At 36.8% G+C, this 12,946-nt stretch overlaps 2 protein-coding genes across 2 annotated transcripts in view; one reads left to right on the top strand and one right to left on the bottom strand.

Annotated features, from left to right (window-relative positions):
- LOC101293308 (cytochrome P450 71A22-like) overlaps positions 1-2,909 on the top strand; it is a 3,874-nt gene extending 965 nt beyond the window's left edge. The window contains exon 2 of the mRNA XM_004300979.1: positions 2,856-2,909. Within this exon, the coding sequence (XP_004301027.1) occupies positions 2,856-2,909 (54 nt within the window). The remainder of the gene's footprint in view (positions 1-2,855) is intronic.
- A 3,316-nt stretch (positions 2,910-6,225) lies between these two features.
- Positions 6,226-12,236, bottom strand: LOC101293597. The gene is made up of 9 exons (XM_004300980.1): positions 10,638-12,236; positions 10,317-10,530; positions 9,739-9,932; positions 9,445-9,565; positions 8,537-9,272; positions 8,402-8,459; positions 6,809-6,880; positions 6,496-6,700; positions 6,226-6,251 (listed from the first exon to the last, which is right to left on the bottom strand). Exons 1-9 carry the CDS (start codon positions 12,234-12,236, stop codon positions 6,226-6,228), a joined length of 3,225 nt encoding a protein of 1,074 aa, XP_004301028.1.
- Between the last annotated feature and the right edge of the window lie 710 nt (positions 12,237-12,946).

Here is a 12,946-nt window from a genome sequence, read left to right on the forward strand (position 1 = left end):
CCAGCTTTTGAATGTCTTCCACATATAATCTGGACTTGGCTTTTGGGAAAATTATATTAATGATGTCACTCTTCAAAATCGTGCAAAAAAACCCCAAGAAAGCTTCTCAAAATCCAGCCCAAACACTGCCTCGAACTTGACTGCTGCACAGCTTTCCCGGAACTGCTGATTTTCTGTCCAACTTTGGAGCTTCATAACTCCCAGATGACATCACCGATTTGGATGATTCTTGAGTCCAAATTGATCTACAAATGCTCCTCTACAAATCTGGGCAGTCATCTTGGTGAAACCGTTCTCGAAACCGCATGGAAATTAGCCTTGAAAACCGGAGAAAATAAGCAGAACCCATTTTTCAGCTTTTTTGGTGTTTGCAGCTTCTGTTTTGGTGAAGTGGTTCCATCGCCTTTCCTTGATATTTTTGACCATATGAGTAATCAATCTCCATCAATGACATCTCTACTTCGTATTGGAAGCCTTGCTTGTATCACTTGAGCACATATTTGCATTATCTTGCTCCACGAAGTACCTAAGAAGATAACAAAGTTAAAACAATCTTTTTAAAGGAAAATAGCCAAGTTAAATGCAAAGGTCAAACTATAAAATTGTCGCATTTTATGCTCCTATCATTACTACTATGCTTTTCTTTTTTTTTTCGTTGCTTTGGTTTTCCAGTTGTAGTTGTGTTCTTTCTTTTGCGTTGGTGGCTTAATATAAGTATGTTTCAGACCAGTGGCGTAGCCAGAAAAACCAACTAGAAGAGTCAAAATATATATAAATAGCGAAGATCATATTAAACAAAAATATCATTAAATGAAAAAACTTGCATGAATTTGTTTATGCTTCAGATAGTTTAAGAACATAAATCATTACAATATGAAAAAATAGAAAAAGAATTGCTAGTATAAAAGGGAGTCAAACATTCAGAAAAAGAATTGCTATAGGGTTTAGGGTAAAATACTACTCCTTTGTGCTGCTCTTTATGCTGGATCGTATAGGATGTCACCGAACGACGACTCTGTAAGTATTGTTTGCCTCTTTTCTGTTATTTCCATTGCTTCCAATTCATCCAAGATTGTTAAAACTCTTAGGCCGCTGCATATGCTTAGTGCAAAGCCATGCAGTTTTCTATTCAAACTCATCGAATTGATCTTACCACCCCCACCCCCCCACCCCCCTGTTTTTTTTGGAACGCCCTTGTGTAGGAGGAAGTGAAACATGATAGCTATATGGCAAGCATATTCCCGCCAGATTGTGATACTTGTTTCAGATCCAAGGTTTGTTTCATTGGCTCCTCTTCATAATACATGTTCCTACGAATAAATAAATATTCGTAGCCAACTGAAATTGGAATCTTTCTCCTTTAATTGCCTATATATGTCTATAGGAAGATGGAGAAACGGGATGTCTGGACCTTGGTGATGGCCGAGAACTATGCTCAGACTGCTCTTCTATAGCCCTCAAGAATTCAGACGAATGCAAGTTCATAATCCGAAGTGTGTTTGAATTCTACAAAACCGAAAAACTTGAAGTGGATAAAAAAATTCCCATATTATTCGTCGACAAGAATCAAATGAAGAGATTATATAGAGGTAACGCGATTAAACTCTAGAATTGTATATGATTCATTGTTTTGCTCTACATGCACATAAAAGAGATAAAATTTTAATAGTTCTTAAAGCTTTGACTTTTGCTATAATAGAGAAACTATAAAGAAATTCTTAAAGATGCTCTTATAAAACTGTAAGAAGATATATCAATAAAATCCAAAATTGTTTGGTTATAGATGATTTGGCTAGTATATATATCACTAAACAGTTTATGCAAGATATTTGACTGATCTCTACAGGTGGTCGTCCTCCAAGGAAGCCCATTAGAATGGATGTTTCCCACAACTGTTTAACAACACAAGTGATTTATAATAACCTTACTCTGTTTTAACCTTTTCGTTTTATGGTACAGATGATGCACGTGGCATGTTCATTTCCAGCCTATGGAATTGCTTAAAATTGTCGTCGTCTTTATCACTATCATTCAGAATAATGGCTATTTTCGTCAATTTTTCCTACGTAGAATTCAAACAGTAAGAGTTTAACATCGAAAATATTGAATTTTTTATTAGTTTTTTTCTTTTCTTTTATGGATTTGTTTAGGACGAAGGTTATGCAATTCTATCTAAACGTTCCAAAAGTTCTTCAATTTTTTAGTCTTCGTATATCATGGAGAGAAAACTGCATTACAAACGTTTAAGAATTTAAGATATCTTGAAATAAATGCACAATCTAGTATGAAGTTTCCAAAACTATATGTCATAACTATGATGATATTGGAATTTTGAATGATTCAAGCTAATTATATATAAATGGATGACCCTATTTATATTTGTTTATCATATTGAGTTATATATGTGAATTAAAATGGTAAAACAAACAAATGCTCTTTTTCCTCTTTGACAGATAGAAAAATGTTCAAGAAGTGGAGGAGATACTAAAAAGGTCGTGAAGTTTGTACTAGGACGCGCAATCCTACTTTTATTCGGATTACCAGAGTATGTATACATGTTCTTTCACTTCTTTGTCAAATACCTTGATATAGTTTACAAATTCTATAATATCGATCATATTTTTCTAAGATTTTTGTTAATTTTCCTTTCTTTGCAATTCACCTATGCATATACAGTGTAGAAATGGGAGAAATCTTGGCACATGAGATGATGCATGCATGGATCCACCTTCAAGGTTTGAGAACGAAATTTTATCCTTTTGGTTTATGGACTTATTTTGTACTTAATTGATTATATATGTTTAGTAATCATCATCCATAAAATTTATGAGTTCCTATTTGTATTTAATTGATAGGTGTACCTCGTGGATGCTGTGAACCTAGCACTGAAGAAGGGATATGTCAAGTAATGTCTTACAAATGGTTGCAGTGGTTTTCTTCTAGTGGTTTTGATAACTCGCACAAAACCAATAAGCAAGTTCAATATACAAGAGAGCTGAAGGAGTTATTAGTAGAAAGAATTCGGTGTCAAGATGACGAGGTTTATGGCCAAGGATTCAGAGATACTATGAGCTATTGAAACATTTGGCTTTCAACCCACCCTCGATCATGTCATTAAATATAGAACTCTACAACAACATATGAAGGATAGTACATGCTCCACCAAGGTTTATAACGTCCAACGATTCATAAATGATATACGAGCTATTGGAACCAACCTAGACCATGTCGTACAAAATAGAACTCTAGCACAACCTATGATGGATAGTACATGGTCCGCCGCCGCTGCTGAGTTAGTAAGAAAGAATAGCAGTGCCACCCCACAATCTAATAAGGTATTATGCAAGGCGTCCCGTAATACAACCGAATCATTTTGGAAGGCCACGGTTGCCACAACAATCAACTTCATACGGAAGGCCGCCACCAGCTGCAAAACACGAATTATTTTGGGTCACAGTGAAGTCATGTTATCAGCCATTGTATCTGTTTTAATAGTATTTGAACATGAGTGATAATTATAAACGATTATGTGTCAAATAAAGAAGATTTGTTATAAAAGAAATTTGTTGATTATCTTATATACAGATATGTAGTAGAATCGACTCAAAACAATTGATAATCTTCATCAATCTCTCATGCTTTCAATGCATGTCAGGCTACGTCAGCTAACAGGTGTAAACCAAAGATCATATTGATGATACACGTGACCGTGATTTCACTGAATTGCAACTACTAGATGGAAGTACCTTGATTCACAAATAGAGATGACAATCTTCCTTGTTTCCTCAAAAAGTTCTTGAATGACTTGGATTGGCATAAATGTATAGCTCTCTTCCATATGGTTTCCAAGTTCCAACTGTTCATCAATATCCTTCTGCATTTGCGACTTGTCTGATGTGTTGAGATTGCATGAAGTAGGGTCAAGATTCTTGAAGCTCTGCCCTGTACTGAAAAGAAAATATGTTACATGAACACCAACACCCTATTCGTAGAAAGCTAATTAAGGAAAAGAAAATGATTTGCATATCACAGCCTCACAGGATTACGTTCTCACCTCTCTCTTGTGTATTTCTCAAACTCTTTGTATCACTTGCATCTAACGAGGAGGATGATTCTGCAGAGCTTAGCTAAAGAGCTGTAGAAACATGATGTCACAGAAACTTATTTCATCAGGCTTTCTTGCAAAATCAAAGATGATCGAACCCAGAGCTGGGAGGAAAGGAGAGAAGAGAAGGAATTCCAAGTTTCAGCCTTGGAATAATACCGGTAATAAAGCAATGTGCACCTATCTGTAAATGTATCATACATAATCCTAACTAATAAATCCTTGGAAACTTGTTTAATTGGTTCCTCTTGAATCTTGATATTGATCTACAATTGCATGTATCCAAAGCATTAGAGATTGATGAAGATTTTCAATTGTTTTGAGTCAATCTGTGATTCTATACTATGTATCTTTCCAACTGTATACAAGATAATCAACATTTTTTTTTATATACAAATCTTCTTTAATTATTTGACACAAAATTGCTTATAATTGTCACATGTGTTCAAATACTATAAAAACAGATACAATGGCCGATAACATGGCTTCATGTAAGTTTATATGGCTTTGCCCTTGGTGATATTGGTGGTGGCAGTGACCAAAAATAATCCGCGGCGTTTCCCAGGTGGTGGGTGCCTTCGATACGAAGTTTATTGTTGTGGCAATCGTGGTTTTCCAAAATGATTTGGTTGTATTACTGGACGCCTTGCATAATACCTGATCAGGTTGTGGGGTGGCATTGATATTCTTTCTTATTAACTCAACGGTGGCGGCGGAGCATGTACTATACTTCATAAGTGGTGGCAGAGTTCCATTTTTTACGACATGGTCCAGGATAAGTTTAAAGCCAACTGTTCCAATAGCTCGTGTATCATCTACGAATCGTTGAACAGAAACCTCGTCTCCTTTAGACCAAATTCTCTCCATTGATAACTCTTTCAGCTCTTTTGTATATTCAACTGTGGTAGCGGATGCGGCGGCAGCAGACATGATCATAGGTTGTGGTAAGGTTTCATATTTTATGACATGATCTAGGGTGGGTTTAAAGCCAACCGTTTCAATAGCTCGCATAGCATCTATGTATATTGAATCCTTGGCCATACACCTTGTCAGTTTGACATCGAATTCTTTCTACTAATAACTCCTTCAGCTCTTTTGTATATTGAACTTGCTGATTGGTTTTATACGGGTTATCAAAGCCACTAGAAGGAAACCACTGCAACCATCTGTAAGCCATTACTTCGCAAATACCTTCTTTAACGCTACGTTCACATCTCCATGGTATATCTATCAATTAATTAAATTTATGGATGGTCACTAACATATATAATGAATGTACATAAGTACGTAATTTGAAAAACCAAAAAGATAAAGTTTCATATTCAAACCTTGAAGGGAGAACCAAAGCATGCATCATCTCATGAGCCAAGGTCGCTCCTATTGCTATACTATATATGCATGTATAAATTACTTGAGACAGATGAATTGTAAAGAAAAAAAAAATTAAACAGAAATTAAAGAAGAATACTTGACCTATTTTATAAAGGAAAATATGATTGATGTTATAGATTTTGTAAACTATATCAAGCTATATGACAAAGTACACATATACATACTCTGCTTTCCCAAACAATATTGCAATTGTGTGTCCTATTGGGAACTTCAAAACCTTTTTGATCTCTCCTCCACTTCTGGAATATTTTTCTATCTGTCACAGAGGAAAAAATAAACATTTGATTGCTTGTTTCACCATTTTACCCCACATATACTCAATATTATATACACATAAATAGGGTCATCTTCCTGTTCATTCGATTAAATCATTCATAAAATTAACTAATGATAAATCTTTTGAATTTTCAATATCATCATAGTGATGAACACATAGTATAGATGAATATAATTTATTCTAGACTGTCCATTTGTTTTCAACTAGATACCTTAAAGTCTTAAAAAAGTATATTTTAGAGACCTAAAAATTGAAGAACTTTTGGAGTGTATAGATTAAAAAAGCATTCCTTGTGCAATTCTATAAAAGAAAGAAAAAGTAATTAAAAGTTCAATATTTTCAACGAAACTCTTAACGTATGAATTCTACATATAATAAATCTGACAAGCATAACCAACATTCTAACCGGCAATGCAGAACCCGAGTGCAATTTAAAGCAAGCCCATATACTTCAAATGAACACGCCAAGTGCACGATCTACATCATTATAATAACAAAAGCAAAGGGTTAAAATAGATCAAGGTTGTAATTAAGCACTAGTGCTGTTAATTCGATTTTACAAGATAAACCATCTATCTTTTGCAAAATTAGATAACTAAACACTATTGAATTTGATTGATGTCTTGCAGTTATAGGAAACCATAGAAATTGATCTATTTTCTTATGCATATGCAGGATAAAGTGATGAATCATGTAAAGTTCTAGAATTTAGTCACGTTACCTCCAGAAAATTTGCTCATCTGAATCCTGTCGATGAAAAATATGGGAATTTTTTCATCCACTATAAGTTTTTCCTTTTTGTAGAATTCAAACACACTTTGGATTATGTAATTGCATTCGTCCAAATCCGTGACGGCTATAGAAGAGCAATCTGAGCATAGTTCTCGGCCATCTCCAAGATCCAGACATCCTGTTTCTCCATCTTCCTATATATAGGCAATCAAAGGAAAAATTACAGTTTCAGTTCGCTTATTTTGTCTAAAAAGAATTAGGTCTCGTAATATTTATTCAGAGGAGAAGCCAATGAAATAAACCTTGGATCTCTCACAAGTATCACAATCTGGCCGGAAAATGCTTGTCATGTAGCTATCATGTTTCACTTCCTCCTATAAATGGGAGTTCAAAAAAGAAGCAGCTCAAGATCAATTTAATGAGTTTGAATGGAAAACATGGCTTTGCAAGAAGCATATGCGCAGCAGCCTAAAATAGAGTTTCAACAAACATGAATCGGAAGCAATGAAAATAACAGAAAGAGGCGAACAATACTTACAGAGTCATTATTCTGTGACATTTTATACAATTCAGCATAAAAGGAGCAGCACGAGGAGTCGATGAGTAGTATTTAAGATAATTTAGACCGTAAAACATATTTTCTGAATGTTTTCAGGTCCTTTTATACTAAAAATTCTTTTCCTAATGTTTTTTGGTCAAGAAACCTTTTCCAATCCTGCCCAGGCCAAATCCTTTTCCTATCGAGATTGTAATATGACTTATGCCTTAAGCTCACAAGTTTAGGGTAACCAAAAGACAAGCTTCAAACGATGTCCTACTTGGGATTGCAAACTTGTTTTGTAGTTTAGTGCAACAAGTCGATCACCTGAGTAGCATCAACGGAACACAACTTCTTTTGAATCCTCAGAGATCTCGGGAAACATCTTGGTTGATGTTCAGTTGATGAAGAGATAAAACCTGGCAGTCCTGGTTGCTTCCCTCTTCCATTGAAGAATCAAACATTAATCCAGGTGCCTTTGCTGCATCATCTTCAAATTATCTGCGGGATGAGGCTGCTCTTTGTGGTCAGTACGTTTCCTTCGCTATTTGTCACTGTCATACCTACGTAGCGATTGTATGCATTTTCTTATCTTATTTTTGAGTCCGTTAGCAATTACTTGTGTTTTCCATTGGTATGTCAATGACTCAATGTATCTAGTCTACCTCAGATGTCCTAGTTATATAGAGATCTTACATATTCCTGCTTAATAAAAGCATGATGTACAAACTTAAAAAGAGACATGCAGTAGTGGACTACATGAAGCCAGTACTCGTATATTATTTAACCCTTAATCTAGGTTCCCAAAATTTATACCTATAACATCAATGACTAGTGCAATATTTAGCTAGACGAATGCTCCTTAGGTATGAACTCCTTTGAAGGTCCTGTACCATATCAGCTAACTTTTTCAGCATAACTACTAAACCTAAGCAGTTGTACATGGAAGAGCCCACCCAACTAGTCTCGAATTCTGCTGTTGTTGCCTATCCTGCATCATCAGCACGCAACTTGGTCAGAGCTTTATATTGAAGTTGAATTCAAAAGTAATCTCCTTGCAAGCATTTACATAAGCATTTAAGAAAAAGCAACTTCAAACAGGTAGTAGATCTTATGCCTCTAAAATCAACATGTTAGGGAAGAGTAGATTGCTCAAAACGAGAAAGAAACTTATGCCCTAAGCCCTTGCAAGGAGCATCACATAACAGAACTAGGAAATTAGGGAGGCCAGTTTAGTTCTTGGTTCTTCTCTCTTTTCATTTTCTTCTATCAACTTTTTCCATACTGTTATTTTATCTTCCTGATGTCAATCCTGTCACTAACTTATAAGAAGACGCATATGTATTCGTATAGCTACCTTTCCTGAGGGAAGCCTGGGGGTTTTCCAACAAAGCACACCTGAGTTTTCCTTCAACCTGTAAAACAAAATATTTCAATGCCTAAAATATTTGCACATCCAAAATAAGAAAGAAGACCAGGGAGCGACACTTACTCTTCTTTATAGTTGCCAGTGTTGTTACCATTGTCAGAGCCGTTGCAGAAAGCATATGAATCGCTTCCCAAAAGACAAGCTTCAAACGATGTCCTACTTGGGATTGCAAACTTGTTTTGTAGTTTAGTGCAACAGGTCACCTGAGTAGCATCAGTGGAACACAACTTCTTTTGAATCCTCAAAGATCTCGGGAAACACCTTGGTTGATGTTCAGGTTGATGAAAAGATAAAACCTGGCAGTCCTGGTTGATTTCCTCTTCCATTGAAGAATCAACCATTAATCCAGGTGCCTTTGGTGCATCATCTTCAAATGATCTGCGGGATGAGGCTGCTCTTGTGGTCAGTACGTTTCCTTCACTATTTCTCAATGTGCTTACAACCACCATTTTGTCACAGCAGTTATGTGCCAGTTGAGAAGCACGATCACAGGAACAAGGTAAAATAGGTCTATCACTTAATATAGGCTTTTCTGATGTGTACTCAGAGTAGTCTGAACCACTTCCCCGCTCACAGAAAGATGGTGACTTTTGTTGCATTCTACGGGAACAGCTGAACAACCTGAAAGATGGCTTCTTCACGTATGCAAACTTTGACTCAGACGCATGTACAAGATTGATCCTGATCTCCACATTACAACCAAATAGAGATTGGAGTGCACTTGCAATGATTTTCCATGACTTCTCAGCCTTGGTTACATAATCAGGGTGGCAGAATTCCAATTCAGCTATTGCAAGACCTAAAATTAACATATTCTCATGAGTGAAAGAAAACCCCATTTTAATGTTATATAAATTCATGATAAGAGACTGCATGTCATGATACGTCATCTAACTAGTATAAAACAAGGAACATATTGATGATATACGTGACCTTGAATTCACTGAATTGCAACTACTACGTGGATGTACCTTGATTCACAAATAGAGACGACAATCTTCCTTGTTTCCTCAAAAAGTTCTTGAATGACTTGGATTGGCATAAATGTATAGCTCTCTTCCATATGGTTTCCAACTGTTCATCAATATCCTTCTGCATTTGTGATTTGTTTGATCTATTGAGATTGCATGAAGTAGGGTCTAGATTCTTGAAGCTCTGCCCTGTACATGATTTACGCAAAAGAAAATATGTCACATGAACACAAACACTCTTTTCGTAGAAAGCTAATTTTGAAAAAGAAAATGATTTGCATATCATAGGATTACATTCTCACCTCTCTCTTGTGTATTTCTCAAACTCTTTGTATCACTAGCATCCAATGAGGAGGACGATTCAGCAGAGCTTAGCTGCAAAAGAGCTGCAGTAAGCCATGTTGTTTGATTCTTGGATACCCTTAATTGCTTCTCAGTTTCAGAGAATATTTTCAATGCATGACTCAGTTTCTGGACGTCCATTTCAGCTGTGATAAGGAAGATTGACACAACACCGTGGTATAAGCACATGATCATAAGATGAGACAGTAAGGAACTGCATATATTACAGAAACAATAAGCATATGCAAGGAAACTGTAACAGGACAACTGGACAAGTATAACAAGTTCAAAGTAGATGTTTATTCATCCAAGAAGAAAACAAGAAGGATATGCACACTGAAGCAAAACTAGTAGTATTGATAATTTATAGTTTATGATTTATCAAATAATTGTTCAAGTACTTGATAACTCATTGAAACCTAATTCTAAGTTATGACCGAAATCTCACAAGACGTGGTTTAAGACAGCATGCTTAAAGCACTTGCATTTACTGATATATATTAGTGATGCAACCATCTTAAACTACTTACAGGTATGCCTACGAGAGAACTTCTTCTGAACTTCCGAACCACCTTCCTCACCAGCAAGGATGTCCATAATAAGATTTGCCAACTGCGATATAAGTTGCATGGGATCAATCCTTGATCTCATCAACTCCCTGGCCCTTATAACCGTATTAGAAGTGTCAGATGACAAGGCTAGATCTAGCAATTCGAGTAATTCATCATCAGAAACAGCTCCAATCTGCAAAACAATAGAAATTATTAGATATCTGTAAAATCTGAGACAAATAGAGGATTATAGATGAAAGATAAAATAAAAAAATCAATGATAAACTACCAAGCACTCACAAGTTCGTATGCCAGGTCCATAGTGATTTTTTTACCAAGCAAACTTAGCTGATCAAGCATCATCTCTGCATCCCTAAGGGACCCATTTGATTTGGCAGCAATGAAGTTTAATGCAACCTGATCAAAGTCAAGCCCCTCTTCAACACAGATTTTTCCTAGCTTGCTTGCAATATCACCATCCTTAATCTTTGGGAAGTGATATCTCTGGGACCGTGATACTGCATTCCGTGGCAGCTTATCCAGATCAGGAGTAATCATCACAAAGACAACATGTTGAGAAAGGTTATCAATGCTACTCAAAATAGTCGCCCATGTTTCCCCACGCATCAAGTGACACTCGTCAATAATGAAAACCTTAAACCGTGAAGAATCTGGAGGCATAGCTGCATTCTTAATAAGAGACCTAACCCGGTCTCTCCGGTTGATTCTCACAGAATCTATTTCCCTGATATCTCTGCTGTTTCCAGAGAAGTACTGAATACACTCGCAGCAGAGACCACACGGCCTATATTCCTCCAGTGAAAGACAATTAAGTGCTGCAGCAAAAATTCTTGAGGCTGATGTTTTTCCTGTACCTTGTGGACCATGGAAAAGATAGAATGAGGTTAGTCTTCCTCTTGAGATAGCACCCAACAGAGACCTTGCAACAACATTTTGTCCCACCAAGTCAATGAAAGACTTTGGCCTGAATTTCTGACTCAGACTCCTGGGTTTTTCCAATTGTGAATTGGTTTCATTTCCTATGCGTTTCAAGTTTCTGTGGTCATAAAGTGCAATATCATCAACATTCTTGTATAACAAAGGATGGTTGTCTGCATCAAACGACATGTTCGCTTCTCTGAATCTAGGAGTTCTTGACCAGCAGCAGCTTAGTCCACCACCGGGATGATCATGATCAACAATATCAACCTCTTCATTTGCAAAAATGGATGTACCATGGCTTGAAAGAGCATCACCTGCTGATTGGCATGGACTGCCAGTTCGACTCCTACGATCACCAATTGCCCCAGAGAAATCAACACGGTTTTCACACTGTGATTTTCGTTTTGATACAATCTGATCTACTCTTTCTAAACATGATGATCTGACAGTTTCTTCATAATTCACATCCTCCAAAGGCTTGACGCATGTCAAGGCCAATCCTTTATCCATATGACTGTTGTTATATCTACGACTCAGTGACTTATTTCTCAAAACCTCTTCCTTGTCTGACCCTGAAAGATCAAACTCATCACCCTGATTGCTCCTAAGACTCCCTGTGCTTCCAACCCACTCTGAATTCTCATGCAGGATCAACCTACACTTTTCTAAACCCGAGTTCGATTCAAAATCATCAAAGCAATCCTCTCTTTCTCCATACAAATCCGAATGCTTTGGCCTCAAACAACTACGTTTTTCAGAACCACCTTCTTGGAAAGTATTCAAGAACAGCATAGAGATATCATTACCCGAATTCGTTTCCCAATTGACACTCTCAACCGGAGAAGAGAACTTGCTCATAGAATTAGTTGATGGATCCCTTAGAGACCTTACCCTCCTCAGAGCCACCAGAGCTTTAGAGATAGGTATATCCACAGAATGACGCCGCCCATCCATCATTCCTCCAAACAACCAAAACTAGCTTACTCTTCAGATTCAAATTTCACAACCCAAAGCTGTGCATTCCAAACCTGAAAGAGACAACCAATATAAACATATCACAGTTGCATTCATTTTCTATAGAACACAAAACCACAAAATTCAAAAACTCAAAACTAAAGCTAGCTTTTCAGTCTCTAATTTACTAACAACCCCAGAAGCAATACTCTGGATTCTCATCAAACCCATTTCTAAGCAAAATAAAAATCAAAACTTTGAGCCTTTTACATAAAACCATACAACAATGCAGTATCTTTCAACCATGGATTTCACAAAACCCACTTTCTCCTCACCTCTGGATAAGTAAAACCCAAAACCCAGAAAGCCATTCCCAATGAAAACCAAAAAGAATCAAGCTTTTCAAAACCCACCAACCCAAACAAAGCATAGGTCTCAAACTATCACACAGCTCAACACTCTACAGTGTTTTGGAGTCAAAGACAGAATCTTGAATTCACAAATCCCAGCATTTTAAAATGTACCCAAAACGCAAACAAAACAATATGAAACGACAAAGCAGGGGAAAAGTCCAAACCTTTGGAGTAGCGGAGAAACCGGGAATGTAATTGAAAACCTTAACCCTAGAACAGCGGCCACCTCGGTGGTTGAGCTCCGTGGTCGCGGAGGAGGAGGAGGAGAGAAATAAGGGAGCGGCGAGTGGCAGAGATGTA

Source organism: Fragaria vesca, linkage group LG5, assembly GCF_000184155.1.
Source record: "Fragaria vesca subsp. vesca linkage group LG5, FraVesHawaii_1.0, whole genome shotgun sequence".
Taxonomy (NCBI): Eukaryota; Viridiplantae; Streptophyta; class Magnoliopsida; order Rosales; family Rosaceae; genus Fragaria; species Fragaria vesca.

Bases quoted from the DNA above. Each gene is read 5' to 3' on its own strand.
- LOC101293597 (XM_004300980.1), bottom strand. From the start codon at position 12,236: ATGATGGATGGGCGGCGTCATTCTGTGGATATACCTATCTCTAAAGCT. The intron at 10,531-10,637 runs GTGAGTGCTTGG...ATTGTTTTGCAG, and splicing joins TGGACCTGGCATACGAACTT to ATTGGAGCTGTTTCTGATGA. The intron at 9,273-9,444 runs GTACATCCACGT...TGTTAATTTTAG, and splicing joins GTCTCTATTTGTGAATCAAG to GTCTTGCAATAGCTGAATTG.